This window comes from Salarias fasciatus, chromosome 4, assembly GCF_902148845.1.
Source record: "Salarias fasciatus chromosome 4, fSalaFa1.1, whole genome shotgun sequence".
Taxonomy (NCBI): Eukaryota; Metazoa; Chordata; class Actinopteri; order Blenniiformes; family Blenniidae; genus Salarias; species Salarias fasciatus.
In genome coordinates, this window is record NC_043748.1 from 14,552,449 (window position 1) to 14,577,225 (window position 24,777).

A 24,777-nucleotide genomic window follows, 5' to 3' on the forward strand; every position below is an offset into this window, starting at 1 on the left:
ACAAAAATACCAAAATGCCGTGCTAAAAAAAATGCACACAGTACAACCATGTCCCTTACCTTCATGCAGAAGTGATCATATCTCTAAATGTTTGTTTATGTCTGTGCAATGTCGCTCTCACATCAAATGACTGTAATTGTCATGTTACCACACAACATGTGACTGAACTGTTGCTTTTGTTTGTTTGACTCCAAATCCGCTGTCAACGCAGCAGACGTACCTTGTGATTTACTGGTGACCCTCAACACCGACTGAAAAACAAACAAAACAAAACAAAATGTGTGTCTTTGCAGTTGCAGTAGGACAAAATAAAGAGAAAGACTAAATGAACGTGGCACAAAGCTGGCATCAATTAGTGACAGGAGACAGAGCACTGTTATTTTGAAGATAAAATCTCAACACAAATCCTTCATGTACTCCAGTGTTTGAATTTATTACAAATAACATTGCAACACAAAATACCATTGCATTCTGCATAACTGAAATTAAAAAAAAGATTGTTGTAACTTTGCACTCCGCCCTGCCTTCATTGCTTCAGTCACATTAAGTATGGCCACCAGAGGCCGCTACAGTCAAGGTTTTGCTCCACACAATGCAGCTAGACCTCAAGATATCATGGTTTGACTTAGTGATGGACGTTTTATCATTTCATCATATGAATACATTAATTTCGATCATCACTGATTTGACATCCACGCCTGATGAATGAAATAAACCAATGTGCAGAAACCCGGAATGTCTCTCTGACTTAATGTGGTCATGGAGGCAGAAGCGAAGGAGCTGCAGCTGTAATGTTATGTAAGCGTGTGAATTCAACATGGAGTGTAATGTTTTATGATACAATGGTTTCGTGTCTTCTCTCTCCCCCTCTCTTCAGCTGTCTGTCCCGCCCATCCTGCTCCTCCCAGCCAGTCGCCGCCCGCAGCCTCAGATGGTCGACTGCTGAACGGGCCGCCGGCGAATGCTGAGCAGGCTGGCGAGCTTGGGGTCCGCCTCATTGTCCTGTGATTGGCTGCTGGACGGGACTGAGGCAAAATGGAGCCAATGTCCAACAAGCAGGATAGCAACTCATCAGAGGGAGACGAGAAAGGGTGAGACGGAGCATGTGTGTGTATGTGTATGTGTTTGTGTGTGTGTGAGTGAGTGAGATGGGCCGTACATCTGCCCTCGTGTGTGTGTGTGTGTGTGTTTGTGTGTGTGTGTTGACCTTTGATGTAAACATGAAAGGGAAGCAGAGATTACCGATTTGACAGAAATGACAGATGAAAGAAAAAAGCCTCAGGGATGAATGGATGCAGCAACACTTTCAACAAGTTCAAATAGTTTCAGCAGCGAAATAAACATCAACAAATGGTCACATGACGCGCTGCACAATCCCGTCGTATCTGCCATGAGGATAGAGATTCGCCGTATCTGGTGTATTATTTTTGCTCTTGAACGACGAAAGGAGGAAGGTGGAGCAGGAACACATGCCGTCGGCGCTGCTTCATCAAATAAATCTGCATAGACTCGGGAAATGCAACGGTAGACGCAACCGAAAGTGAGAAAAGAAGCTAGCATCTTCAGAAAGTTTGACTTAAATTAAGATCAATAAAGACAATCTGAGGCCGACGATCCTCTTTGCACAAAACGTGAAGAAATTTTGGGAATTAAAAATTCCTCAAATTGTTGTTGAAAGAAACAAATCACGGTAAAATAAGCGCCTTTGAATTCAGCAAAAGTATATTTTTGAAAAGTGGCACTAATATTCTTGCTACATAAGTGGATGTTTGTAATTAATGTAAATCAAAAAATGACAATTTAGAAACATCAGTCTATGCAGCGGTTCGGGTAAAAGTATAATGGATGTGGAACAAAAATCAGTGCATTGCTCGCGACACGACATGTTTGGAGGAATGTAAACGGATAAATGGAAGACATACATACACACATACATACATGACAGCAAAACAATGGGAAAAAAAGTACAAAATAAATATCGAACAATTATGAATTGAATAATTAATACAAACAACTGAAGATATCATTAAAAAGACAAGAAAATAGACATATGGATCATTTCATATGTCGGAAAACTATTGGAAACAAAATAAAGATTAAAAACACTCATAAATAAATATACTGACAATATATAGCGAGCAGCAACAAATGACAGGAATAAACCTATATAATTATTATATGTAAACATATTTCAGTAGAAAAATCAGCAACTACCTGTTTAGCTGTATGTGCACGTGCGTGCGTGCGTGCGTGCGTGCCTGTGTATGTGTCTGTGTGTGTGCGTGGATTAGTGCAGTGGAGAGAGCTGGATTAGGAGCAGTGAGGGCAGATGGAACCACAGAAACCAGAGGACAGCTCGGGACGCTTTAATATGTCACATCAACAGGAGGATTGTCACTTTGCGTCGCTGCGCATGCGTGTGTATGTATGTGTGTGTTGGTCACTGAGTGTCGTTGAGCATGCACGTGTCTTCGCGAGTGCCGCCTCATGCCCTAAACCCCTCCCCCCACGATGCCTGAGTCATGGGGCACGCACAAAACGCATGCACATAGAACGAACACACACACACACACACAGATTTGACTTTACATAGCCTGGAGTGAGGGTCCTGAAATAGAAATGTGTGTGTGTGTGTGTGTGTGTGTGTGTGTGTGTGTGTGTGTGTGTGTGTGTGTGTGTGTGTGCGCATGCAGTTGTTTGTGTGTGAATGTGCAGCGTGAAAATGTTAGAAGACATTTGGCTTTCACCACCTCTATTCAATTAACATCTCAACAGTAGGAATCCATGCGCGCGTGTGTGTGTGTGTGTGTGTGTGTGTGTGTGTGTGTGTTTGTATGTGTGCATGTAGAAGTATGTACTGGCATGTCAAAGCGCTTTCAGAGGCTTAAGTTCATGTTACAAATGAGCGAGTGGTTTGAGTGTCCCTGCACGTTTGTAAAGAGCAGTGCTAATCATTGCTCTCCCGGCTCGGCCGTATCGCCGGGCCGCTCAGGGAGCGCGGCATAATGGCAATTCTTCGGTTAATAATCCAATATAACACAACTGAATCCATTCAAATCCCTCATTGAGTCCAGTTCACAGGAGCTTTCAGTATTTCGAAGGAAATCTTAATGAGGTGGTAGCAGAAGGTATTTTTAGTTGATGAAAGGGGTCCTGATGTACTTATTCTTGCTTTTCTTTCCTGACGTGAACTGTTCGCTGCGGAGCCCGGGCTGTTTCCTTTCATGGATTTACACAGGAGATACAGGGGAAAAATGAAAGCACATTCCTAACGTGTTTCCACCCCAGACTCTGAATGTTCATGCTGTTTTTGATATTAAGGTCATTCTTCTCCAGTAGTGACAAGGAACCGGTATGTTGCTTTTCAAGACACCAAACAGAATTATAGAATAAGACACATGCGCTGTTTCATGAATATACCAGGTGGAAATGAACTTTCTTCCTCGTGCGACGCAGCTCCGGCAGCTCTGTTATTTGGTAATATAAATCCCAGAACACGATCAATCACCTCATTGATATCATGTCTGTTTAGTCATCATAAATCATATCAGAGTACCTGCAAAGCCTGACAGCAGTAACACTTACTGCAGGCTCAAATTACCATTGTGCAGAAGTGATCTTGCTTTCCACACTTTCAACACACAGAATATCAACAACCAGCATTGATAGAGATGTACATGTGAGGGAAAAAAAGCAAAAGGAATTCTGGGTTCCCTTTAAATCCTCTGTGCTAGTTTACCGTGAGGAGAGCGTCTTCTGTTCCTCGGGTTACTGGATTATCAAAGCTGTGTGTCATGTCTCATGAACTGGGGTCTTGTGACCACCGACACTGACAGTGTTTTCACGGACGGAAGTAATCTGATTACTGAACAAATCCTGATTACAACTGCAGGAAATCCTTGAGTGACGCCGCCGGGTCCTGCGGTCACTGGTCGCACGTTGTTCTGTCCAGTCCTGGATTTCTGCCAAGACCTTGAAGTTATCGGTGGAGACTGCTTTGTCCTCTCCTGATGTGCCAGTTGGGAAGTCATATGTTTTTGGGGAGTTTTTGTCTTTATGTTCCCACAGAGACTTGATTACAGGGCCTTTTGTGAATGACTGTCGTTTTGGGTGGATAGTAATGGTGTTGGCTTTTTTCGCTGAGTTTCATAAAGACCCATTCATTTCAACTCCGCGTGTTGGCACGGCTCGACGTCTGAATCCGGCTGGGCATTAGCCACTCAAGACCAGGGAGAGTGGAAACTTAACCGGTATCCTAATTAGCTGAAAGCTGGACGTGTCCAACTCTTTGATTCGCCACCAGTTAATATAAACAGCGGACTCAGCCGCGCTCCGTTTACCAAGCAAACACACATCTTCAGTGTCACAAACACTAAACTGTCAACATTTGTTCCGTTAGTCTCTGAACTCCAGAAATTAACAATAGTTTGTTGGAACATGTGACAGTGAATAAAAAGCAAGAGCGTCATCACAACAGTTCTATGTAAAACATGATGGAAGATAACCTTCTGCAAGCATATTTATCATTTTAAAAAATCATATATTCCATCTTTCTTAATAAACAAAACAATCATAGATTCTGTTTCTGGCCAAAACAGCTTGGAAAAACTTCCCTGTACACAAAGCGTTGTCTCTTCATTGTTGATACGCTGACGACAAGTTAATCGTGGAGTTTTTTTTGGGGAGAAATTATCTCCACATCTGTTGTTGAACTGATGTTCCAGCAGAGGCAACCCTGTCGCTGTGTCTAATTCATCAGGAGCTTTTTAACCAGTCGCACGCTGGCAGCGTCCTCCCGCTCCCAGGCAGAGTGAAGGCTTCGCAGCCTGCATCAGGCTCACTTGGCTGTTTTCTTGACATCTGTCTGAACAGTGACTGGATTTACAATGAAGCGGTGACATACTGTACACTTGATTCTTGATTTGTATGCGGGCACATCCACGCGCAATCATCCCCCACCCCCCCGATGCAAAGAGCTCGTGTCCTTCGTGTCTCCAAGCTGATTTCATTTCTGTTTGAGAGCCAAAACACATTATTCTCCCGGGTGCTTTCGCTGGAAACAGCTACTGACGATGGAACTCGTTCAGTGTTTTTGCTGCTTTCAATTGCTATAGGAAGACAGACATCATCCTTGTGGGGGTTGCTGTGAGCATTAAAACGCTGCATTGGATTAGTCCTTTCAGCTCCTTTTTATTGATTCATCCCATGAGTGGCATGTTGTTTCTTTGGATGTCGGCATATTTAAGGTTTGATTTCTGAATATATGTAATGTCGGTGGATTCTTGACTGTCTGCGCTCTTCATTTATCGTCGCTCAGATATTGTTGACTGTATGAATGGCAGCAAGGCAGTAAAATAGACAAATATGCTTTTCTGCTTCTTCAGTGCTTTCAGCATTCCTCTTCGCTTAGTAATGGCTTGTCCTCTCTGGACTTGCTCCGTATATCGAGTTTATTATCTGCAGTCTCACAAGCAAACACAGCTGTGGATATAATTCAAAGTGTGTGACACGAGCAAATAGTTTTTATACAAAGTCGTGACTCGTATAAAGAAAGAAAGTTTGTTTATCTGACTGTTTTCGAACCAGAATTTGGAGGTATTTCAGCTTTTTGTTTCCCCTGTTATTGAGAATATTACGGGTCTGTATGTAATGCTGACTCTGACCTCTTGACAGAAACCATGGACGTCACTTGTGTGGTGTACTGCCTCAGCAGGCTCAAACATTTGGGACAAAAAAAACAATCAACTTTACCGACTGAACCGCAGCCAAGAGACTGAGGCCCGGTTTAACGTTTTCAAGTGGAAAAAGAAAACTTTTGTTACATTTTGGGTGTTCCTTCAACATGTGTTTTGAACCGTAGCGTCCCTCGACGGTGAGCCAGATCGAATAAAAACATGAAAAAGGATATATAGCAGAAAACAGGTCAATAGGTTGAAGCCATCCGATCCTTTAGACTGAAATCTTGCTGCTAGAAAGCCTCATCTGTCCACAGTAGAGTAGGCGTGGAGCTTCAGCTAAAAAGATATACTGGATTTATGGCACTTCTTCTGCAAATTTTAGTGAAAATGTACACTTGTTCCCAGATGGAGACGCCTAATGTTCTACAGCATTGGTCACTTTCAGATGTCCCCATAAATAAAAAGTTTATAGAATTCACTGCAGTGTTGAAGGCTGCAGCCAGCTTTATGTTCATATGTGCATTGAATGCTTTGTTGTTCAGATAAGCATCTGTTTGGAATGTCTGAGGTGAAGAGACCAAAGTTATTGTGGCACACAGGGTGACAATAGCATCATTGATCAAGAAAAAAAAAAATTTTTCCTTTGACTCAAGAGTTCTTCTCAGCTGTTTCACCTTAACAATTCACGTCCAAGGTAACCAAGTGGCAGATTGCTGCTTCTGCTGTATGTCAGGCATCAGAGTGTTTTATACACTCACATACAGCTGCCTTGCTCCAGTCAATATAAGATGTAAATCTGTGGTAATCCCCAAATATGGCTGGTTTCTTACCATAATGCCAGTGTGTCTGCAAGCCAAGCTTCTTCTCAGTTGATTTTTTTTTTTCCTTTTTGTTTATTCCTGCGTGACGGTTATCCATCACACGACAGCCTGTGGACAAATCGGTTGGTAAAACCAACCACTTTCCCTCTCTTTTCAACCTGACCGATGACTGCATGCAAAAGCTGCACTCGCCCGAAGCTCGGCGGCGGCGGCGGCGGCACAGCAGCTGTTGGCGGGGATCTCCAACAGCAGCCTGAATGTAAAAGAGAGACCGATGACCTCTCCCTTCACATCAATAAGACCAAGCAGGTGGTGGAGGATTACGGTCTTGCATTCCTCCATCAACGGAGGCAGAAACGAGAAAGTTGGCGCCTTTGAAGTGTGCACAGCACAGAAAACCCGTCATGTGATCTACATCAGGAACCGTGAAGGCGCAGCTGTGAAGGTATTACTGTAGTCAGCTATGGAAGTTTGGCTGAGGTCAGGAGAGTTTCAGGACTTTCAACATCTTGGAGAACATTTAGAGCATCTAGGAATGCGGTGGGATTACAATGATGTAAACACAGTTTGTGAAACAGAGGGCTTCCTCTTCCTCATGTTGACAGGGCCTCAGCCTCACTTAGAAAGAACCATGTAGCCACAGGTCAAAGGTCTGTGCAGCATTGCATGCTCCCTAGTTTTAGCCCTTTATCCGAAAGTTGGAGACATCACGTTTTTGTGTTGCGGTGGCGTTAACTTCTCCGTTCATCTCATTCTCCTGTTGAAACTTCGCATTTTGAGGGTTTTTAAAGTACGTGGAAGATCAAGGCTATCGGTTCTCGATTGGGAAACTCCACGCCGTCGCAGTAGGTTTACACGGTGATAAACATAGTTTCTGAAACAGAACGGCGACCTCTTGAAGGCTCACTCTGTTATTGTTGAACAAATAAGCAGCTGAATGTGTGAGGTTCATGTGCCTTCATTTTGACGATGATCACAGGACACAGTCATACACATAATGTTTTATTTTACAGAAACCTTCCACGAATCTTTGTAGAATCAACCCCACCCAGCCGGTTTGGATCGGTTGTGTTTGCTAAAGGTTAATTGTCAACGCCAAACAGACTTACGGGGTTTGGATATTTACGAATACTCGGTTTCAGTCTCAGGCAGAAACATCTTGGTTTGAATTAAGGAGCCACGGGTCAAAGGTCTTTGAAGCTTTATACATATGCCCTGACGCAGCATCTCCATCCAAAACTTTCAGTCATATATTTGTGTCGCGCTGCTGTTGACGCGTCCCATCATTCTCATTATTGTTGGCTGAGTTGTTTCTGAGCTCACTGGAGGTATTAATTCACATTTGGCAGTCGGTTTCGCTCTCACTCAGATGTGAATTGACATGGTCAGACATCTGGCTACAATTGTTGGTCCCCTTTGATTTGACACAGTGAGAAATGTGTAAATAATTCAATTTTTCCACCATGAACAGTTTGTTTTTCAAAGCATGGATACAGGGAGGACTAATCAATCCCAACCAACCCCAGATAAAGACTATAAATCTATAGTCTAAATTTTGAAGAGATGATGCAAACAAACACACACACACACACACTCAGCTAGCAATCAAAACAAAAAAGTCAAAGTACCACAAATTAAAATTATGCAGAATGCAATTCGTGTTATCAGAATATGTAATAGGAAGGGAGAAGCGACTGAAAAACTGCAACGAATCAGAGTTTACTTCACCGAAATATAATATCCAATCAAAAATTCAGAACATGAATATGATTATTTCTGCCTATTTAATAACCGCAAATTAGTGACTCAATGAAAATACAAAGAAAAGCAATCACACTCACCAGTGCTGAAATTTCTGTGAATATGTGACCCGAATTAATCAATAAATAATGGCTTGACTGCATGAGAGGCAGCTGATTGTCTTTCGTGACATTTTTTTTAATATGGCGAGAAACAAAAACAAGGCACTTAGTTCGCTGTCACAAAACCATTCAGACACTTCCTGGATAATAAAGAGAATTTAATGAGAGAATTGTGTGAAAGTGAGAAAAACAAAAGCACTGTCTGAGGAAAAAAGGATTAATGTGAATTTATTGGTGCAGACACTCTCAACTTTAATAATGTGAGAGAAAAACAATAGTGTGTAAATGTTTATTTAGCTGCTCCCCCTTCGCAGGGGTCACCACCGTCAGTCATTTCAGCTTGGACCTTGAATGTGACCAGTTTTTACACTTCTCTTCTCCAAACCAACCTGGTCGTCCAAACTTCAAAATCAAGACTCAACCCCATGTACTGTCATTATTTTAATTTACTGTAGTTTGTAATAATACGTAAATATCCTGCTAACATCTCCCTCTTCACCTTTATCTGTATCCAGATATCCCAAAATTAAAATTCTCTCAACATTTTCTCTCCTTTTTGCTCTTTTCACTGTAGCAACTACACAATATTTTGATTTTTCTTGGTCAAATACAGCCGAAGCTGGTATCGCCGATACCCCCTGTGTAAAAAAACCCTCACATGAACCATGAGTCATTAGAAAGAGGGGAACAGATGAGCGATACCATCAGACTGTCACACCGTCACAAACCTTTGCCTTAGTTTTTCAGCTTTAATCAGATAACCTCATTTTTGAGTAAAGAAAAGTCATTGTTGAGCCCCGATCACAAGGTCGCAGGTTTGATCCCTCGTCATCCTCTGCTCCAAATTATTACTCCATTTACTGTTTTACAGCCCTTCTTTGCCATTCAGGCCACTAGATCATCACAGGGCAAACTGTGATACGATTTTCTTTATTAAGACTTTATTTCAAGTAATTTCAAGGTGATTATTGTATTATTATTTTTTTTAGAATGGGGAAAAAAACGGCTTCAAAATGTGTGTTTCACGTGTCTTTCTCTTGGATGAACTCTCCATTTTTATGATTCCAAAGTGAATGAAAGTGTTTGTCTCGTCCAAATATGTGCAAAAAAAAAAAAAAAAACCCCAACAATTTCCATGGGATGTACTTTTAATGTCCACATGACGGTCATACGTCCTGCCGTGGAATTCCGAATCAGGCTCCGCTCTGATAACGTGGCCCCGTTCGAACAGACGGTTCTGTAGTTTCAGTATGAAGGGCGCCCTTGTTTTAAAATCTCGTACACTATGAGTGGGTGAGGCGTTTATTTATTGATCGATTTTTTTTTTTAATTTTCCTTAAGTTAGGCGGATACAGTGGTGTTGACACGGGGATGCAGTGTTGCGGAGGAAAGCACAAGGCCAAACCTGGAAATCTGCCAGAGCCTAAAAAAAAGGGGCTGCTTTGTTTTAGAGCGTAAGCTGTGCTGATTCAATGTCTCTCTGGCCCTGCTGGTTGGGATGCTTCTCCCTTCTTTTCTTTGTTTTTTTTTTTTTTTTTTTTTTTTTTTTTTTTGCCTTTGTTGTGCTATTTTCACAAAGACATGGCCACGAGAGATACAGCATGTGCCATAATTGCCATCGGCAGCTTCCTGGTGGTTCAGACGGAGGGCAATGGATCACATGGATGTGGCGTTATCGGGGTTCTGCAGGGCTTCGTGGCGACCCGCTCGTTTCAGTCAGGTGTGTGGGAGCAGGCAGACATGTAAAATATGCAAGGTGGAGGTCTCGGAGGGGAGCGCCGCACCAGCACAAACAATAAGGCAGCGAAACAATTACGTGCCGCCGCGTGAGCGTGCCAACGCTGATCGGGACATGCTACGATACACGGGAGGCTCCATCAGCACAAACACCACCCATGTTGGGAGCAGTAATCCTCCTGGACCTCAAAGCGTGGTGCAATTATAGTATACTTTATGCCACCAGAACATGAGGTTCGAGCCCCATTTCACCGTCAGAGCCGTCTCCTTATTGGCAGCATGGATTGAAGACGGCGCTGCATCACATGAGATGACAAGCGGTGGCGCCCGGCGTGGTTTTCCCTGCAAAGAGGAATGGCTGTGCGAAAAAAAATTCCAGTAAATCCGAACCTTTTCACGGTGTCAGAGATCAGATCTTCTTCATGGCATTCAGCGGAGATAATGATGCTTTACCCAGTCGCCACAATCATGGCAGCTTATCAGCCTCTGCTCATGACTGGACTGGACGGGGTGGATTAGTCTGAGACATGTCCTGTGTCTTAATTCGGGTACCTCCACACTTACGGCTGCTATTTTTAGGTTGATGCTGTGGGATAAGCTACCCTGCAGAGCGCCGACGGTATCAGGATGCCTTTGTTGAAAACAGTGAGATCAGAAGATTTAGATCGCAACGTTCACCAGCTCGGCTTGATAGCGACCAACATAAAGAATGAAAACGAATGTAGCAAAATGTGTTTGCCTTAATCTTTATAGTGCCGTCTCCTTCGCTTCCGTCACTGAGATCCTCTTTACCTTGAGGTGTTTCATTGTTTTCTGCCTCCACTATTCTGCATGAATATATGAATTTAAAGCGGGAGTGTCTTGCTGTTAACACACACTGAGCGTACTGTAAATGTCGTAATGGGGAGAGCTGGTATTACATAGCTGAATGTAAATGTGCCTGGTAAGCTTCCCCCAGTGACTTTACCCCACGTTTACTGGCGGGAGTCCTGTATGAAATACCTTGCAGCTAAAATCACAATCATACTAAGTTAGAATTTGGGCCTCCGTGTCCGTCTGTTCAACATCGGTCAGTTTAGATAGGAGTTCATTCATCTGGTGTTTCTGTGTTTTGGTGCGTCATGTTTTCCCAGAGGATTTAGTTTTCTTGTAGTTCTCACTCGAAAGTGTCTGTTTTTTGTCATTTTGAAGGTGAAAAAGTCCGTTTTGATTATCTCACTGCAGATGTTTCACATCCACCCTTCAGCAATAGTCTTTACAAAACACTGTATAGCTCAATCATCAGTCAATATCCTTCAGTATTCATTCATGAACATTCTTCAGACAGTTAATTTAGTTTGTAATTAATTTACGGAGACAGTAATAGCCAAAAAAAGTGTGTGTGTGTGTGTGTGTGTGTGCGTGTGTATAGTGTGTAGTGTAAATGTAAACAAATAGAGTGATGAAATATATGAAACATTTAATTTCATTGAATAAATTTCAATATAATTTGCTTATAAATGCGCTCATCACAAAAACATACAGAAATATTTTAAAAAAAAAAACGATGAAGGAAAAGCCTAATTTGTCTGATGTGTGGCATCAGTGTATTTTCAGCCGCACTGGAGGAGAGACTGCATCAGGCTGCTGTTACGTAATCGAGTAAGCATTAAAGCTTAAGTGAGTTTAGATGGAGAGAGGCAACTTTTTTTTTGTTGTTGTTGCCGTTCTTGGTTCTGAGGGAGAAAATGAAAAGAGCAAAATAAAAAAAAAATGAATGGGCGGAACCAAAGAGAGCATGAAGGGCGAAAGTGACAGGGATCAGAACTGAAAATATCAGCGGGAGTGACAGGTGACGGGAGGAGAGGAAGCGAGCGGGGTTGCGCGCGACGAGGTGTGTTGTGGTGACAGCGAGCATGTCACCAGGGCGCAGGAGCCACACATGCGTACAGAGGAGGGAGGGAGAGGAGGGAGGAAGGTGGCAAGGGAGGTTGGGCGCGAGCGAGGGAAGGAGGAGGTGACGGGAGGAAAATAAACAGAGCGGCTGTTCCTCCACGGCAGCCAGTCTGAAGGCAGAGAGCTGCTGTTGCCACAGATATCTGCAGCTGATCGCAACGACTCAAGCCGGACCTAATGTGCTTCTCTGGCATCCGCTGCAAGATCGGCAGTTGAGGAATTCAAGTCCGCCACCTCAGCTTGTTTTTCATGCGAGCAGGGCTGAGCGGGGACACATGCGCTGACTCCCGGGAGGCTGCAACGGCAGGAAGGGCTGCTGGCTTTACGCTCGCTTCTGCGGATATTCCTGCAAAGGGAGCAACATGCATATCTTACAGCCGTATTGCATCAACAGGTTTGTGTGAATGTGATTGTGCACGTGTCAGAAGTGGGTGTGTATGTGCGTGTGTGTGTGTGTGTGTGTGTGTGTGTGTGTGTGTGTGTGTGTGTGTGTGTGTGTGTGTGTGTGTGTGTGTGTGTGTGTGTGTGTGTGTGTGTGTGTGTCTACCAGTGCTAGCATCCATGCTTCCCACTGCAGGTTTAAAACAGTTCAACTCTGAAAGAGCAGTTCAGAAAGGAACAAGCTCTCGTTGTTATTGGTTTTTGTTTTTGTCCAGTCTTATCTTGAATTTCATATTGGTCATTAACAAATTGGATTTTCAAAGTATGATCACATTAAACTGTTTTTGTCTGATAAAACCACTAATTGTTTAATTGTTCACATGATTTTTGAAGTTGCCTTCATAAAGCCATTTGCCGCCAACATTGTTTTGTTAAGGCTATTAAAAGGGAGGTTTTATCAGATTCTTACATGTAGTTTTGTTTCTCGAGACTTCTGATGAACTAATGTGTTATCCTTCGCCCTTATTAATCAACACTTTCACCAGAGTTAAAACACTTTCTTTAAAACACGCCTCATGACCTTGACTGAACTCCACCTGTGTTAAATTGAAGTGACTGGTCCAAGGAGCTGCATTGAAGGCAGGGGCTGCTTAAAAAGGCTAAAAGGGAAAAATCCTCTGCTCAGAAGGTTCCCAGGAGAATATTTCCCTCCATAATTCTTAATTGGAAGATGTTTGGAACAACCGGGGCGCTTCCAAGAGCTGGCCGTCCGGCCAAAGTGAGCAATCAGCGGGGAAGGGCCTTGTTAATGATCGTGATCAAGCACCTCGCGCTGGCTCAGCTCCAGAGCATTGTGCGTACAGATGGGGGGGAAAAAACTTCCAGAAACACAACCATCACTGCCCCAAATGATCTGGACTTTACTTGCAGAGCAGCTGAAAGCTTCCTTTCATTGAATCTTGGAAGTAAGTGACTCTGCCGACCTCTTCCAGGGTGTACCCTGCATCGTGTCCAGTGGTCAGAGTGATCGGTTCCAGGCCCACTCAGAAGGAAGCGGCCATATCGGATGGATTGATGTATCACTGACTGACTCTCAGATATAGCTTTCTGTCCTTTAAGGTTTAATTCTGTGAAATCTAACATTGCTCGTCGTCACCTCTTCACTCCTGCCCCTCATGATGGTGGCAGCATCGATTTCTTTCCGCGGCGGATTGAAGGTCAAGGTTGAGACAAAGGTTAATGAAGAAAGAAGGAACGAAAGGATTCCTCACTTAAACACCGGGACTGGAGTCAAAGGTTGACTTTACAGTAGGACTTTCTGCTTCATCAGCCTCCGTCTCCATCGATCCGCTGCCCTCTGGACTGTTTGACCAGCCGCTTCCGCTTCCTCCTTCCCTCAATCTGCAGATCTTCTTTGAGGTCTTAAATGATGTTAAACATCCAAAAACCACTCGAACGTCTCTGGTAAGACCTAATAATGACCGCCTGTCCTCGGAGTTTATGGATCCGCAGAAAATCTGTAGCTTTCTGCATCATATCTAAGAAGTCTCAAAGCTGCTCTTACTGTCAAAGCTTCTCAACTAAACTTTTAGGACAAGAAGTGACACAGTTTAGATTTTGTTCTTCTTGAGGGAGACGCTATTGCTTGTTAATGTAATTAGTTAAACCATGATCTCTTAACAATATGCTCGTTGTCGGGGCCTTCAGCTGCTGATCTTCCAGCAGTTTCCTTCAGGGCAGAGTTGTAGACTTTGTCTTTGCAGCTGCAGCATCCATGCCATGTGCTTCAAGGCTGGTTTACCTAAAGAAACTATCTGTGAAGTTGAGGGTCGAGCTCGATTGTAAGTCTGCATGCAGCAGTCGCAAATGAGGAAATATCAAAACATGTGATTAGATAAAGTCATGTTTGGATAGTGATCCTAATCTGGTTTTCCTTTTATAGGGCACTAAAATCCTGGAAAGTTCAACATTTCAACTCCAGTGATTCGTGTTTCAGGGTAATGGGGTGAAAAGAGTTTGTTTTGCATTTTAAGCAGAAGTGTCATGTTTTGGATAACACAAATTCTTTCAAATTTCTACACAAGCAGCACCGATTCGAATGTGTCGCACAACTTTTTTTTTTTTTCCAGTCTTCTCTGACCATCAAAAACTCATCAGTGTTCGTTCGGAAGAAAAAACTGATTTAGTTTAACGACAAAAGTTGTACGAATTCGATGGAATACCTGAAACACCAGAAGATTTGCTGAACCAGACGTGAATCCTAGCATGAGCAGATTGACAGTATTTCAGTTTGATCTCGGTCCCTCTAGTGGCCGCTCTTGAATAATTCCAGCTTTAAGTTACACAAAGCACTTTTGTTGCATTTCTTCAATAGATAGCATCATTTTTTTTTCTGTAGATGCTTGTGTTGTGTTTTTATACTTACTTATGATCACTTGATCCGTGCCTTACAGCCAAACGAAATATTTTAGAAGCACTTCGGACAAAAGTTCCCCTGATCTCATGAAACTCTAGCACTTGTCCTCCAGCGTGAATTTGAGTGAATTCCTCATGTTGTGGCCACAGTGACGTAAAGCTATGTTTGACTTTACTGAATACAGCGATATGAAGAAGTTTTTTTTTTTTTTTTTTTTTTTTTTTTTCTGTTTCAGTAGCTCGTGTCACATTGATCAGCATTCGGAGTGGACGGTTCCTCACTGTGTGCGCCGCCTGACCATGTGTACCGTAATAAAGTTAATAAGTTTGATCGACCGTGAAGACAAGCAAGCACTGAGAGATTTTTCTCTCTTTTTGTTTTTGTTCTTTTTTTATTTTTGGTTCAGAAGAGGAAAATGGATTTGACAGCCGGAAGGGAGGGGATGGAGGGAGATCTGTGGTGTTACCTAATACTGTTGATGGTAGTTTTTTAGAGAGAGAAAGAGGGGGAGAGAGACAGAGAGACGGGGGAACCAAAAATCGCTGGGAGTAAAGTTGAGGGAACATAGCTTTGGCAACGAGAGTGGGAGAAGTGGGAGGGACAAGGGGGATTTTATGGGGGAGTGAGAGGAAACGGGAATGGGAGGGGTGTGGAGGCAACAGCCAGGCATGTGGATAGACAGAAAAAAAAAAAAAACAGAAGACAGAAAGGATGGTAATCCAAATCTTCTGCCAGGAGCAAATACAGACTTCATCCTGTGAGAGTGAGAACAGAGGAAGGATAGGGAATTAGAGAAAAAGATGAGTAAAGGAATTATCTATATCCTGCAGAGCGCGCGTGTGTGTGTGTGTGTGTGTGTGTGTGTGTACGTGTACAATCTATGTGCATGTCTTTGTGGATGCATGCTGGTATGAAGGTTTTTAGTAATCCTAAAAAGACACATAAAGCCTGAGCTGACCTTTGTGTATTTAAAAAAAAAAAAAACATAAAATAAAAAAAGCCGAATGAGTCATCAAACATTAAAGTTTTAAGCACGTAGTTGTGTTTAAAAAAGAACAATCAGAGATTAAAATAAAAGATCACACTGGAGGACACGGCTGACCCAGACATCCCTCCGGTCAAATAAAGATCAGGCGTCTTATCGGCAGCCAGGCGCATCATAACTGTCAGCAGCGCGATCCGACCGGAGGGCGATGTCTCCGTGTTGGTGTCGAAAACTCAGAAATGACAAACAACAGGCTGCTGGAGAGGCTTCTTTAAACCAGTGTTAAACCAGCGTTGAAGGTGATAATGAAAGCTTGTTTGTCGAGTTTGAGAATTATTTCACAGTGTGGTGTAGTGGTTAGCGCTCTCGCCTCACGGTGAAACAGTGCCAGGTTTGAGCCCAGTTTACATGCCCGCCAAATGAAACCTGCTTTGTTCTCTCTGTGTTTGAGTTGGAATGGACTGGCGGTCAGTCCTTTGATCAGTACCAGCACCCTACGGTGGGACTCTTGGATGAAATATCGAAAATGGAAGGGATGAATTCCAGTGAGATTTCCCCCTACATTCTCAAATCAAAGAAGCTTTGCACTCGTTCCCATCAGCAGACATTTTATCGTAATACAGATTCACATTCATCACATTCATCACAGGTCACCCATTCATTAGCTTTACATCCATACGGTCAGGAGACTTTGGTACGAATTGCAGGTCTGAAAGCTGAAGGGCAAAAGATCTCTGATATCACTGTTGTTGTCTAGGAAAAGGCCCCTCTTTTTCAAGGACAGACAGTTCAACCGTGGATCAGTATGTAAAATAACTCTGAATCAAACAGCGATTCCTCCGCTTGGACATCTGGATCATATCTTCATCCACTGTATGTGTCAAAACATTTTACCAGTTAAAGCCAGCACAGAAAGCCTCCCAAGATGCAGAATTTTCACGGTGACAGTGATGAAGTGAAGAATCGGAAAAGTGAGTCAGAAATACCTTCAAAGGAACGTGATACATTCACTAAAATTGAACGTCACCATTCTCAGTTCTATCTTCTCCTTTCGGTGCTCTAAACTACCATGAAGTTACCACTGAATTCCTCGGTTCCCAGTGATCCTTCCAAGACCTTCAACTTCATCTAAATGCCTGAATTGGCAAAAAAAAAGAAGAAAAAAAAGTGGTCGAGAATGAATACAGGCTTGTAAATTGTTTCCTGTAAGTTTCAGTAATTTCCAGTGTCTTGAAGTTTGAAGTCATCGATACAAACCGATGGATGCATGAAGGGCGGCGGTGGGAGTGCGCTCGGATGTCTGAAATGCAGCCAAGTCTGCAGCGCCGTTGACTGTGATGTTATTTTCTTCCCTCCCAGGTGGCCAGATGTGCCCAAGAGAAAGAGGAAGAACAGCCAGTGTTCGGTGAAGAGCATGTCGGGTAAGCGTTTCTCACCTGAGCCTTGGCCGCGCTGTTTGTGTCTCCTCTTCACGAGCAAGTGAGCAGGCTTTCTGTTGGTGATGAGATTTTTTGATGTGAAGTGTGTGTGTGTGAGTGTGTATGTGTGTGTGGTGGGGTTTGGCCCGTCGCTTGGCAGCTGGCTCCCCACCAGGCTTTCAGAGGTGTTCTCCGTGTCATTAATATGATAATCTCCTCGTCGTCATTTTTGAGTTTCTCTCGGACGCTTTGTTGAACACAAATTAGCTCACCTCGCAGAGCTGTAGCTAAGACTATTAAAGATCCAGGCTACCAGAGTTTGGTCGAAATTAAAATGAGGTACTTTATGAGGTCTTTCAAAGGTGGCTCTCTCAGTCGAGGGCGAAACGCAGTGTTTTTCATTGCGGCGGTTCTTACCTGGCTCTTTAAATAAGCTTTCATAATTGGCATCGGCCTTGTGTGAATCACAGCAGTGTGCAGCCCTGTTACTCTTGTACTTTTCAGCTCTTCCTGAAGCCAAGCGTGAGCAGGCATCAGCTCTGAAAAACATCTTAAAAGTAAGACATGAATTATGCCGCATAATAACATCCAGGAATGATATTTATCAAATTTTTAAAAGATGCTTCATAATTAACAAAAGAAAGATCCGATTTCAAGAAACGAATGATTAATGACATGCAGTGGTGCAGTCCTAATGTAGTGAGGACTCCCAAGAAATCATTAGCATGAGAAAATGCACCCAAACAAAAGTTCAGAAAACTATTGAGTGTTACTTCAGATAAATTTCTCACAAACCCCTCAGAAAGGAGACGTGAGCCTCCGTTAAAACAAACTACCGAGGGAGAAGGTCCCAATCAACCACACGTTGGGTCATTAGACTCGACCCTCGCCGTTAAAATCAAGCAAACAACATCCAAATCAAATAAAGTAAAAGTGGAAAAGCAAACATTTAGGAGGTCTCCTGCTAAAAGGAAGTGAAGGTGTAACCTCTCCTCCACTGGCGTAGAACGCCTCGGGTGGCCTCCATCATCCAATTGGCACTAATGAAGAAAAAGAGCAGAGATTCATTACAGTTTATTCAATCAGGGAAATGAGTGTGCAGGGGAGGCTTGTGTAACAGGCAGCTCGCCACATTGCAGCAAATCCCATTGAAGTAATCGCGTAATAAATCACATCTGCGTTTAAACCTGCAGTGCAGAACAATACCAAGGAGTGAAAATGAAGACGGAGCAGCAGCTTCCCGTTACACAGCGCTGCTGACTTACTCTGCATATATCAAGGAACGCTGTGGACAGCCGAAGCTGCTCACCTTGTCAGTCACAGCCAAAACTATTAATTTCATCCATATTCGGAAGTTGACGAGTTCAGCTACGAACCAGCGGAACAGTTCCAGCAGTAACCACAGGGGGGGCAGTGTGGTCACTGAGTGGAACATACTGTCAGCGTCAATTTCCATCATCGTTTGTACCAGAGAAAGGGATGTTTCGTTCTCCAAACCAGATGTATTTAACAAACTTATCATCTCTTCCGCCATTTTATTCTCATTTTAAAAAGGTCGATCAACACAGTTTCCTTGAGAGTTGCCATTGATAACGACTTTTTGTTACTTTGCTGGCGTAGAAATTGTTGCCAGGGACTGTTAATAATAAGCAATACAACAAGTTTCTCTTCCAAAAGTTTCCATCAAAAGCAGACAGTGCGCAGCATTGAATCCATCCGAGTTCAAGCAGTTTAATGTTGCGGAGGAGTCACAGCGAAGGACGTTTAATTTTGTATTTCTTTATTTGTTATTCTCAGACACGAGAGAGAGAAAAAATTCCTGTCAACTTTTCTTTTGACTCATCTGTCACCGAGAAGCCGTTGTGTGTATGTGTGTGTGTGTGTATGTGTGTGTTTGGGTATGTTGTGTTGCGGTGGAGGGGGTCTGAAGGTGTCTGGTTCTCCAGCGTGCAAATGCATGTTTGCAGAATGCTGTTCCTGTGGGCAGCCCGAATGAGGATGAAGGTGTTTCTGAGCATCCTCAGATGACTGTCGGTCGCTGTGCAGCAACATGGCAGCTTAGAGGTTACACTTCTGAAGGGAAACATCGTGTTCAGACATATCTCGAGTTCAAAGCATAAAAAGACTTCACAGGAGAAACATTAACAAAAGCAAGTTAAAACTCATATTTGATGAGTACGAGAACGTGAGTGTGAACCTCATAAGCTGGCATGACACCCGCTGTGTGTTGTGCAGAGGAGACTTGCTGCTCTTTGTTTGAACTCCATCCTGTATCACAGTCTGTCGGGGCCCTGTGCACAGGTTGCTGCACTGAGGCCCCCTGTGATAACGCTCAGCCCCCTGCCTTCCCTCCACTCCCTCTTTTCCACATCTCCTCATCACTGCCACCACTGCTCCCTCCGTCCCCCACCACCACCACCGCTCGCCGGCCCACCTGTTCGCTCCCGCCCCGCCCTCGCTGGCACCTCCTCGTTCACCCTTCTCTCATTCCGTCCCGTCTTTCTCTTCGACCTCCTCCTCCTCCTCCTCTCCTATAGCTCTTAGCGTCTCTGTTCCAGGGTACATCCCCAGCTACCTGGAGAAGGACGAGCCATGCGTGGTGTGCGGGGACAAAGCGACCGGCTACCACTACCGCTGCATCACCTGCGAGGGTTGCAAGGTAGAGTCCGACATCTGTTATTTTCTAACAGTGTTGACCCTGTTTTCAACTCTGTTTTAGAAAAGTAGTGTCCTGAAAAAGCCTAACTGTACAAACTGTACAAAGTTGTATCATCAGCATATAGTCAACACTCAATGTCAATGTTTGCTCAATGTTTTTTTCTTTTTGAGCAATCCAGCAAAGTTATTCTATTGTTACTCAGTTGTTTCACAAGTTTCATGTTGAATGTCTGTCAGAAAGCAATCCGAGCTTTTCAGTAGTTAATCCAACTCACTGTACTGTACAAGGCCGCAGGTTTTAAACTTCACTGACAGATCATCCATCTTCTGTGTGAAACTGGGAAAAACAGTGTTTTACAACTTTAGGGTGTGTGAGGAGGACTGGGTAAGTTTGAGTTTCATGCGCCACTCCTACCATAAAGAAAAGTTTGCTCAGTTTGTCACTGGCGAGGACATAAATATGTCATCCAACATATACAGTAAACGCACTGGGGTAATTGTTTCCATGCACTCCACATGTCAACACATGGAACCCTACTGCACTAAATTATCATAATTAGCAGATCGTAATTCACTTCTTTACTGCCAAAGTTTTTCTTACCTGATCACAAGGTGGAGTTGAGAAGCAGAAAAGCTCACAAATGTTCAAAAACTATCTGAAAAGTCAACAAACGTGCATTTTGACATGCTGATGGTGGAAACTCCAAAAAGAATTATGTAAATTAGTGACAAGAGAAAATGCACTGTTATTAGAAAATATCACAAAGAGCAACAAATTATATTGTTCTCACAATGCAGGACTTCACATGACCTGAAACAGTGCAGCATTAATGGTAATGTAGCTCTTCAACTATTTTCACTAAGACCAAAAGCAATAAATGACGAGCCCACTGAACCGTCAGCGTTTGACTGAGAAAGGTGGTGTTTTTACAGTGCAGTGCAGTCTTGTGTTGCATTATGAATCTTTGTCTACATCACTTCACGCCGACTCTGGCAGTACAACAGATTTAAGTGACTGTTGACACGAACCATCACTCGCACAGTCAAACTCCTGACAGCTGCGTCAAACTTTTCTCCACATGTATAAGCAATGTGTGTTTGGGGAATAAAGCAGGCAGCACAAACAGCGTCCCCCCCCACTTCTCTCTCTTACTCCCCAAACCAGAGGAGAAAATGTAAGCTTTGGAATAAAGGGTGTGAAGCATCGCAGGCTCTGATGCGTCTGACAGGAGGTGCAGGAAGTCGATCCGGAGCTGAAATGACAGCTGACATCAGACGAGGAGAGAAAAAAAATGTTCCTGACAGCGTAAAGAAGATTGAACGGTTGATTTCAAACAGCAACAGTCAGCTGAATGATTTTAAAGTATGAACAAAAAGAAAGGAATCAATAAGGCTGAAGCAGGATGTAAAAAGTGATTTATGCTGGCTGAACATTTGCTGGTTTTAAAGCATTAATGGATCTAAATGAATTATTCTGATTAGATTATCTCCCAAACAAGCTTTATGTGTTCACTCCAAAGGAACTTGTGTGTTTCTTTAATCAGATATTCCAACTAAAGCTAAAAAGAATTTAATTAGCTGTTCTTCAGTTCAATCCCTCTCACTATCATCGTACATATTTTCCTTAAATTTATAATAACGGCCGAGAGTTTGAAGGTCTTCCTTGTTCAATTTATTAGCCTGAGTTCATGCTCCATGGAAGCACTGTTTATGTTGTTTTATTGAGGGCTGCGAATTTCACAAGCGGAAGGCTTTTACTGGATGTTTATAGGATAAACTGTTGCCTAAAGTAGAAAATACAAACCTTACAATGGTCCCTGTCCTCATTAAAACTGCTCACTTAACAGACAATTCTCATAAAAAAGCAGCACTGTGATTATCGATTCCATTGTTAAACTGCAGCAAATCTGCTGCCTTATTTCTCTTTTGTGACATTTGTGAAATCCAGATATATGACATTAACTTCAGTAGCGACTCCTCCAAAAGCTATCGATTAAAAAAAAAAAATGAAAGACCAAATGCATGGAAATGAGCTGCAGATGGCACAACTTTTGCATCTGTGCAAACTCAAGCATGAGAAGGAAGTAAAAAGAGCAAAGCGCAGCACATGCAGCATATAGAGCTTTGATAAATTCACCCCGCTTGGTTGAAAAGCAGCAAGAATCCATGATTAAAGTGTGAAGTGCTCAGGTTTCTGTGCAGCACACTAAATAAAAATCAACTCTTCAGAGGCCGTTGAGAGTCGGCGTGTTTGCAGCTCGGATTTTGCGGGAGGCTCCTTGATAGCAGGTGTGAAAGCTGCTGAGAAGACATCTATTATCCCATGATTGGCATCCCAGAGAGCCGCCTGTCTAAAAATGGCTTCAGCTATTCTTGAACCACATCAGAAGTGAGACGCTTGAAAATTCTCAGTAATTTCCTTCCTGATAAAAAAAAAAGTGAATCCACCTTTCAATATTACTGTTTTATTGGCGTTCTTCCAATGAAGTGTTGTAGTTTTATGACTGAAGGTTCTTCACATTTTCTCGGACACCTATCTGCGTAAAACAAAGTCTCTCCAAACCTCTAATGCAGTGCGATTTCAATCAGGCCGGCCTCCAGCTGTGTTTTTTCTCCTCGATGAGAGATATTCACTGTGAATCCCACCATGCAATCACCAGCCCGACATGTGATTGAAACCATTTTACACCCCAATTTTATGCTGATCGGAACACTAGAACATTTGATTTTATTTTTTTTTTTTTTGGGACTCGATTTTCAGAGTTGCATGTTGTCCTTTTTAATTCAATCACTCTTTAATTGCCTCTCTATCATCTCCCAGGGTTTTTTCCGCAGAACCATCCAGAAAAACCTCCATCCGTCCTATTCCTGTAAATATGAAAGCTGTTGCATCATCGACAAGATCACCCGCAACCAGTGCCAGCTGTGCCGCTTCAAGAAGTGCATCTCAGTGGGAATGGCCATGGACTGTGAGTTATTAGCGCCTCATCAACTCTTCTCTGTCCAATTATTTGCACCAGCGGGAAAAGCGACGCGATCGCAGCGTAAATACTTTCATCCTTGCGGCTGCGACTCTGTCCATCAACACTTTCAACGCCACTCTCACATTTTCATCGGAACTTGATGAATTGGTGTCGTCGTTTGCGGTATTATTGCGGTATTTCTGCCTTTGCTGTGTACATATGAAATTTTCCTGAGACGTTTCCACCTGAAACATTGTAAAAGGGATCTAATTGTGCTTTTGCACAGCCTCATTAGCGTCGCATATCCCCAGGAGAAGAACAGGTTATTCAGTTAACACTTAACTTGGAGTAATTTATTTTGAAAATGAAATAAACTAAGCTTTTTCTCTGAGAGACATTTTAACATTAGTATTCATGAAGAACAGTGCAGACAACTCAAGAAAAATAGAATAATTTGTACAACTTCATCCCATGATACCTGAAAACACTAATTATTTCATGATTCACCACTTCGATGGAAACAAACACACTTTCCAAAATAATTTTAACATGAGAATTGATTCCAAACCTGTTGATGTTTAAATTTTAACAGATCCTCATGAATTATTACCAGTAATGCTTCAGTAAATCCAGGATTGATGGACTAAAACAATACCTCAACAATATAACACTGAAATAAAAACGATCACAGAAAAACACACAAGGTGTTTGCAGTGTATTTGCTTTCTACCCCCTCAAGATATCAATCCACCACCTGCACACCTCAGGATCTCGGAGGAGATCAAATACGTTCTCTATTATTGGGTGTCGGATGCGAAAATGAAACCTGCATCAGGGCGATACTTGCAGACACACTCAGACCTGCCTGTTGCTGCTTCGCTGGAAGGTCTCATATGGATCCAGGAGGTGCATCAAACAGATCTGAGTCATGAAATAATAAAGTTTATTTATACAGAACTAACCAAAGCAAGTGTTACAAAGTGCCGTATAACCGCATGACTTGATAAGGAAATGTTAGAGAAGACAATAAAAAGCAGTAAAGAATTGTCTACTGGAACACAGCAGCAAAATTAAGTTGTGCATCATATAAAGTAAAAACTTCCGCTGTGGTTGCAATAAAGAGTAATCATATAAACACTACTGTCTGATTAGATTCACACAATCAAAGGAATTGGAGAAATGCTGTTTATGATCTGATCAGAGTCCATGTAAATAGTTAATCAGATTACTTTCCACTCTGAGATTTGTGCACATGTCGGTTGAGTAATTCCCAACATATTGCTTTAAGCACAGTGTATTTTTAACAATATAGAAGCAGAAAAACATCCAGTCGATGCAGAGCAGACGACGCTGCCACATCACACACACACAAATGTCTCTTCCTGATCAAACTCTGAAACAGGGGAATGTTTCATTTGCTGTTTCTAAAAGTAATTCAACAAACTCAGTACAGTTCTATCACGTGCACATGGAACAGTGCAAAGCATTGTGGGATTGCTCGGTTGACTGAATGGGGATCTACTCAAAGAACGTAAAAAAGAGTTAAATGCCTACATTGAGGTTAGTTAAAAAAAAAATCATTTCAATCTCATTTGTCACGTAAAAACCGGAATCATCCAGAATATGTAAAATAAATAAATAAATAAATAAAATCCGTCCACTATCAGGTCATGCAGTCCGGAGCACATGTACACTTCTCCACATCCTTCCACTTCATGCTGGGGATGATTTTAATTTAGCTGTACATGTGCTCCTGTGGATAAAGGAAATAGTTTCCTTTCCTCCGGTTATTTGGGTAAAAACACAAACTCAGAACATCTGGGCTTTACTTCCAGCACAGAGCACTCCAATATCCCACCTTTATTTTTTTTCATTACTCAGTGAGGCAGCATCGGTGCACGCAATCCTACATGCTTATACGAA

The 24,777-nt window shown here is 42.7% G+C and overlaps 1 protein-coding gene across 7 annotated transcripts in view; it reads left to right on the plus strand.

Moving 5' to 3' along the window:
- The window catches only part of LOC115386500 (thyroid hormone receptor alpha), a 128,641-nt gene that overhangs the window by 84,725 nt on the left and 19,139 nt on the right, over positions 1 to 24,777 (plus strand). For 4 of the 7 annotated variants that reach the window (XR_003931305.1, XM_030088817.1, XM_030088819.1 and 1 more), the window contains exons 4-7: positions 878 to 1,091; positions 17,175 to 17,236; positions 19,771 to 19,892; positions 22,713 to 22,860. Coding sequence is in view for 6 of the 7 variants with exons in the window: in XM_030088817.1 (XP_029944677.1) it covers positions 1,036 to 1,091; positions 17,175 to 17,236; positions 19,771 to 19,892; positions 22,713 to 22,860 (388 nt within the window). In the remaining variant the exon portion in view is untranslated. Of the gene's footprint in view, positions 1 to 877; positions 1,092 to 12,105; positions 12,428 to 17,174; positions 17,237 to 19,770; positions 19,893 to 22,712; positions 22,861 to 24,777 lie in introns of those variants that run through there. The other 3 variants (XM_030088820.1, XM_030088821.1, XM_030088822.1) reach the window with 3 other exon arrangements.